The following is a 7,696-nucleotide window of genomic DNA, read 5'->3' on the forward strand; positions in this document are numbered from 1 at the left end:
ATTCAGAAGATGATTCTGAAGATGATCCAGGATGATTCCATCCTGAAGATGATTTCTTTTGCCTGGAAGAAATCACCATCGCCTAACAAATATAATGTGTTTTCTTATAAAACCGTTACATAATTTATTTTATCAACTTAAATAATGAAAATGATATATTTATAAAATATAAAACATATTATTTAAAATGATTAAAAATAAATAAATGAAGCAACTACGATTCAAAGAAAACATCTTTTTCAGTGTGAAAATGCTCTAAGCAATCCGGGATGATGAACTGTATATCATGTACCTACTCTGATCCCAGTACGGTCGGTACGTCGATAGCCATAACGATAAATATTATAATCAGATAACCGCAAAGTCAAAATAAAAACATTACTTGTAAAGTTGTGAGTGCAAAATTTACGTTTCATTTGGCAATAACATTTTTTTCGGTACTAAAACGTAGTAGTTTGATATGTGGTTGGCTGCCCCTCCTCTCCTTCCTGAAAAATATCCTCCAAAATTTCCCGAGATACTTCCAATGATTGAACCATTGGACGTTGGACATTAACTTCAGTCAAAAATTGACGAAGCGGATGATTACTAATTTCCACTCCTCGCTGCTACTGTCTTTATCATCAAATCATCAATTTTCAAGTGGTGTAGTAAAAATATCAGCAGAAATCGTCTTCCAAAGGCGATATAATTTTATTAGCATTGAATAAAAAAAATCAAAAGTTAACTGTAAATCTATAAAAAAAGCTACTTACAAATAAAATTTTATCAAAAACTTCTGTTCCCAATGCACCTCAAAATAATAAAAGAATCATTCATTTCATTTCATTTCAATAAATACCTGTAAGTAACAACTTATGTGGGAACGCATGATGGTGAAAATTCACAAAACACGAAGATTGCATTTGATATTTTTGGTTTTATGGCATTCAATTGCTTTATAAATATCACTACATAGTATAAAAAAAGTCGCTTTCTGTGTCCCTATGTCCCTATGTCCCTTTGTATGCTTAAATCTTTAAAACTTCGCAACAGATTTTGATGCGGTTTTTTTAATAGATAGACTGATTCAAGAGGAAGGTTTTAGTACATAATTTATTAGGTTTTAGACAAAGCGGACGAAGCCGCGGGCGGTAAGCTAGTAAATTTATAAAACACGAAGATTTTAAAAATTGTAACTAATGAACACAACAATATATTATTATACTCTTTGGAACACAATCATTAGATTAACTGTAGATAATGGTGTCTATTTTTACTTAAAATAATAAACATCTAAGTAGGTACCCTCACTTTAAAAAAAATATAGTTTATTATTTACACGAAATATATCTTATAGGGAACGGAAGATATGGGTTAAAGAGTTAAATAAATAAATAACATAATTATATTTAAATTATTAATTTTTAACATTGTGTTCAGTAGTGTTAACATGTAAATTGATTTGATTTTTACGAAATCTCATAGATGGCGCTGTTACAAAATTAACATTATACAACTTACATTCTTTAAGCTATGTTTCTCTTCCCAAGTTACTTAAATGGCATAATTTTTATAGTGTCAATCTAGATATTGTCAAACAACATTTATATATGCGTCATTTGATTATTAATTTCCAATAGTTAACGTGTAAATTAACATTTAATAGATGGCGCTGTTTCTAATTTGTCTTTATACTACTAAATTCATTAAACTGTTTCTCTGCCCAAATTACGTAAATGACATAGTTTTTATTTTGTAAAGCTAGATAATAGCATGGCTTACTCGAAACCAACATTTAAACATGAGTCTTTAGATTGTACGCTGTCGTAATACACGGAATACGTAAGAAAAATAAAGGTTCACAGCTCCTCCCCCGTAGGTGATAGCTTGATAATATGTAGCCTATAGCCTCACCCGACCTGTTAGTAATATTCATGCAAAATTTGAAGTCAATCTATGCAGTACTTTTCGAGATTAGCTCGGACAAACATACAGACAAACAGACAAACAGACAAACAGACAAACAGACAAAAATTCTAAAAACTATGTTTTTGGCTTCTATATCGATTATAGATCACGGCCCAGGTATTCTTTTAAAAAAATATTCAATGTACAGTTTTGACTTTCCTACGATTTTATTATATGTATAGATATGACATCTACTAGATGGCGTTGTACTGATCACAGCTGTAAATGTAAAATATATATCGAGATTATAGCAATAATATAATTCTCAGACAACATAATGCAATCCAAGTTCCCGAAATTTTTATGTGATAGAATTTTAAGTGAATTTTAACTAGTTTTTGCTTTTGTGTTCTTTGAAGTACGTATTATTGCCATTAGTAAAAAAGAACTAGGTATGACGCGTGACGTTGACAGTCATTGGCAACTGACATGTGATCCGGTGAATATGGTGATCGTCTCATCGTGTTTTGAACTTTTGATTTTTGAAGTTTGAACAAAAGTTTGAAACGTGTTGTTTGTAGGTTATTGTGTATTAAAAAATGGGTAAAATAAGGAAACGTAGGCCAAATAAGAGCCAACCTCCGGAATCAGATGAAACATTTGAAGAGGAATTACAAATTGACTCTAAAGAGAATGCAATCCAAACAATAATTGATCAATTACAGGTTAGTTTACTTAACTAGGCCGTAAAATTAGTAAGTATTAATAACAATTTGGGGTTGACTTTAGAAATTTGCGGCACGAATTTCGGCGTGATTTTAATTTTTTCCGATCGATAATAATGCCCTGAAACATACATTAGCGGCTTTTCGTGCGGAAACGTGTAATTACAGAGAAATCTTAATTTTAATCTTTGAGGTTATGTTCAAAATTGTTTGAGTTACATTGACAAAACTACAAGAATTGTGTTTGAAAGAGATAAAAATTAATGTCAAAATGTACATTCAAAACCATAGTTCCTTTATAGTTCATTCAAAAGCATGTTGCTGAGGGACAACAATTCATAAGGATTATTGGCGAGTAGTAGGTATATGATTGGGGCAACATTGGTATGTTCATAAAAAAGTTAATCACTCAGACCCAGACAACCCTTTTGTTGCCCCTGATGGAACTCATACTCAAAGAATTGAGTCCCAGTGGTGTGTTGTAAAGAAATTTTTTAAAAAGATAACTATAACCACCCAAACTTCGATGATATTAGTAAAGAATATCATATGTGGAGACGCTGATTGGAAAAAAATAAAATTGGTCCATTCATTGCCCTTGTAAATTGTATCAAACATGTATAATTATTAAAAAAATGTTTTTTTTTATTGTATGTAATTTGTGTGCAATAACACAAATTGTTAGTAACAGAACCGAATCTGTCCACCCCGATTCCACGTGGTACTTGTCTGTCATACACTAGAGTGTATTAAAAAAGTCGGAGGCGCGGAGGAGCGTGGCGCCCGCGTGTGCTGAGGAGCAGGCAGAGTCAAGTGAGCCGGAGTGGCTGAGGCTGGTCGCCAAAGGCGACCAAAAAGCCGAAGCTACGAAGGCGAGTGAAGACTCCTGCCTGCAACGAGGTACATGGGGGCAAGCGCCACGTTCTGCAGCGCCGGAGCAGTCAAGAAAGCCCATAATCTTCAATATATTTCTAACTACATTTCACTACCTAGTATAAAACAAAGTCGCTTTTTCTGTCCCTATTTCCCTATGTCCCTTTGTATGCTTTTAATCTTTAAAACTACGCAACGGATTTTGATGCAGTTTTTTTTAATAGATAGAGTGATTCAAGAGGAAGATTTTAGTATATAATTTATTAGGTTTTAGACAAAGCGGGCGAAGCCGCGGGCGGTAAGCTACTATAAATATAAACTCGAAAAAAAATAGAAGGGGGGGTTTCCGCACCCCCCCACTTCACAGGGTGTCTCCCCTTACCTCCCCCCTCCCTTTCCCTCCCCTCCCCCCCTTTAATTCGTGCCGCAAATTTCTAAAGAAATACCACAATTTGACTTAAATGTTTATAATTACAGGCCGTAAATGTAGAAGAAAAATATTGTGGACTTCAGACGTTTGCTATGTTAATAGAAAGTGCAGAGAATATTGAACAAGTTATTGAAAGAGGACTGATTAAAATAATCGCTCCTCTTCTCTTAGATCCTGCTAGTTCAATAAGGAATGCAGCTGCGGGCTCTCTTAGAAACTTATCTGTATTACGACTAGATCTATGTGAGGTTTTAATGGAACAAGATGTTATGACGCCGTTAATATGCTATTTTCACCAGGTAATTAGGTAGATTTACGATAATTGTTTTAATTTACGATTGGGTTGGACTAAAGCAAAGGGGGCGCAGGACTTAGAAGATTTTTGATGGAGTTGGTGTTATTATATAACACCTACTTATTATTGTTTTATTGTAAATATTACGCTAATATAAGCATGTTTTATAGGAACAACTTTTCTCTAAAATCAAAAATGGCCGAGATATAGATTGATTAGTTACCTACGTGTAACTAACTGTTGATTAGTTACACGTAGGTAACTAATCAACAGTTACGTTAGGTTAGGTTAGCCTAGGTTTCTTAAAAAAAAATCTACACAGATATAGGGGCCCCGTGAAGCGGGGCTCCGTCGACGTTGAATCAAAAATTTTCTAAGTCCTTACTTTGGGCCCCCTTTGCTTTAGGCATTGCCGTAATTACACATAATCATATTATACTCATAGTGAGATTTTATTATTTCTATTATATTGTGAGGTTTCTATTATATAAGAGATTGGAGGAGGCCTTTGCCAACTGGCAAACGGACACGCAGAGATGGATCAAACCTACCATATATAATACATACATGTCTTCAAAAGTCTGATCAAAGGCTAATAATAATAAAAAAATTATATTGTAATTTAAATTGTATTTTTATAATAGTATGATACCCATGTGTACATTAACATACTCCAGACTCCAGTCTGTATAATCTGTATAGGTAACAGTAAATAAAATTAAATCATTAGTTCACAGAAACATGGGTTCCAGATGCAGGATCAAAATCAAAAGATGAAGACATTGATACATTTATTCAATGTGTTAATCTTTTACTCAATCTTTGTGAAAGTTCAGGTAAGAATTGAAAAAGCAAATAAAATATTATAACAATACTAGCGGTCCGCCCCGGCTTCGCCCGTGGTACATGTTTACGTTTTCTCTACATAAGATCCATCCTCGTACTTCAAGAAATATAATAAAAAAAGAATCATCGAAATCGGTTCAGCCGTTCTCGAGTTATGCGCTTACCAACACATTTTGCGATTCATTTTTATATATAAGATTCTTACAATTATTATTCTTATAGAAAATTCATTCATTATCACATTTTACAGACCTGGCAGTGAAATACTTAGGTGAATCAAGAATATTAGATATATTTCCAAGATATTTGGACTTGCAAACATTTGGAAATGATATTGTTATAACTGTAATGCAATGCCTATTTGTTGTTGTTGAAGATAATTCTATTGCAATTACAAAAATCAAGACTTCTTCTGAGAAACAATTGACACAGTTATTACTTTTGGACAGCAATGAGCCCCCTATACTTTTAATAAGAACTTTGGCAGCAGGAATTGTTATTAATATATGCAGAGGCAATATTTCATCTTTATCAGTAGATGTTATAAATCCAATAATGCAATTATTAGCTAAAACATTATCCCTTGATCACAGAACGGCATGTAACCAACTTTCTAGTTCTGTACCTTTAAAGAATAGTTCTGGAAAATTTGATGCACCTAAAGGAAAAGATGCTCAAGTGTTACAGGAACAAATAAAAACAGTTTTATATTTGCTTGATGGACAACAAAGTGCCATAGAGATTATAGCTAACATCTGCTCATGTGATGGTAAGTGCAAAGTACACAGATAATAAATATTTCTTGGAAAATAAAGGGTAACATATTGAATAAGTAGATGGATAATATTGCATAACTGTAATCATTTTTAATTAGTTAGAAAACATAAGGTTCTATCGTAGAATTGTAATATTATCACCTATTTGTAGATGATGATGATGATGTTGATGAAATGGAATCATCAGAAAGTGAAGAAACTGCAGAGGACGAAATGGCGTGTACTAATGGTGAAGGCATTGTCCATGCTGAAGACAAATTACCTCCAGAAGTGATGGAGGCTATGATATCCTTAGATATGTTTGATAAAGTGTGGTCCCGCACACAACTACCGGCTGAGAATGTTATGTTGATCTTAAAAGAGTATGAAGAGTCACAACTTGTTCCTAGAAAGTAAGTATGAATTATCACTTTTTCTACTTTCAAAATTTGAATTTCACAACGTTAAACATTGGGAAAATGGTAGAAACACTTATAAATCAAGATTGGTTAAACGGATTTTAATATTTTTTGGTAAAAAAAAAATACTATTTTGTTTACAGAATTTATAATCTACAAACACGCGCATTATTATGTGTAAATAACATGCTATCAACATTACCAATAAATAAACTTGGAGGTATCAATGGAGTGTATAAGATCTGGGTGGATGCTGGAAAACTAGTTTTCAAGCGAAATTCCGACAATGTAAATCTTTTGGAATCAGCAACAGCGGTGATGCGCGCTGCTTTGGATAAAATAAAATTACGGGAAAATAATGATGCAGCTGATAACTCTCTTTTCAGTGATTTAGCTTTGTCCGATATTGAGGTTAGTATTTTATATTTTATGCTTAGTTTCCTTACATATTCACCTACTATTTAAAAGGTTTTCTGTTATATTTCACAATTTGAAGAAAATAAAAATTTAATTGCGAGCCGGGCATTGAATGTGCGTCTTTCTCTGCGGCAAAACGTAATTTGAACCCACGTCCTACAAAGTTAAAACGTTTTTAAACTGAAAGACGCATTTAATGTTATAAAAAATGTTTTGTGGTGGTGGTTAAGGTCTTATCAAAAACATTTCCATAAAAATATTTTAAATTTATTTTCAGATTATGCTTACAGGGATAAAAGATTGTCAAGTACCGGAGATAAGATCTAATCTCATTCGAATGATTGGCATATTAGCATTGTTGTTAGTAAATAATTTAAATGATACAACTACAACAGTTGTATGTACGATCACAGAGTTTATTTTAGAGCAAGCACATAAAGAGAACGAAGTGTGGGTTCTTGCAGAAGCCATAGATACATTGGTTGATTTATATTCAGAAGACGAAACAGATAGTATAGCAGCAAAAGTCAAACTTGTTGAAAAATTGGCCATTTTAGCACCTATACTTAAAAATAAAGTAAGTATTGTGATTTACCTTAATTTGTTACTATTGGTAGTATAAAAAATATGCTCAAATACGAAAATTCAATAAGATCAGCATTTTTGTTGAAGAGCTGTAACATTCCTTGTTCTAATTTGATGATTTATTTGTTTATGTTGGCCAAAATATAAATAAAAATCATTAAAGACTTTAAAAAAATATTTTCCCTATAAACCCCACAAAACATATAAAAGATAACATTTGCTATTTACTTTTATTTTCAGGCTCGGCAACAAAGAAAACTTCCAAAAGAATACAAAGTGCTGGTGTCTACTGCGAGTTCAAATTTACCCAGGTTTATAAAGTACAAAAAAGCTCGGCTAAATAACCTTTAAAACCTATAGTTATAGGACAAATTATTTATATACATTATTTCTTAAATACATCTTTTTATATATTAAATACATACTTTTATATTATTAACGTCGTTTTCTTTCCGATTACA

At 32.5% G+C, this 7,696-nt stretch overlaps 1 protein-coding gene across 1 annotated transcript; it reads left to right on the plus strand.

The window, feature by feature from the left end:
* The first annotated feature begins 2,394 nt into the window (after positions 1-2,394).
* Positions 2,395-7,670, plus strand: LOC123699023 (HEAT repeat-containing protein 3). The gene is made up of 8 exons (XM_045645912.1): positions 2,395-2,615; positions 3,966-4,217; positions 4,944-5,049; positions 5,310-5,828; positions 5,987-6,227; positions 6,377-6,644; positions 6,928-7,227; positions 7,476-7,670. Exons 1-8 carry the CDS (start codon positions 2,490-2,492, stop codon positions 7,584-7,586), a joined length of 1,923 nt encoding a protein of 640 aa, XP_045501868.1. The 5' UTR covers positions 2,395-2,489; the 3' UTR covers positions 7,587-7,670.
* The last annotated feature ends 26 nt before the right edge of the window (positions 7,671-7,696 follow it).

Source organism: Colias croceus, chromosome 1 (genome assembly GCF_905220415.1).
Source record: "Colias croceus chromosome 1, ilColCroc2.1".
NCBI classification, from domain to species: domain Eukaryota; kingdom Metazoa; phylum Arthropoda; class Insecta; order Lepidoptera; family Pieridae; genus Colias; species Colias croceus.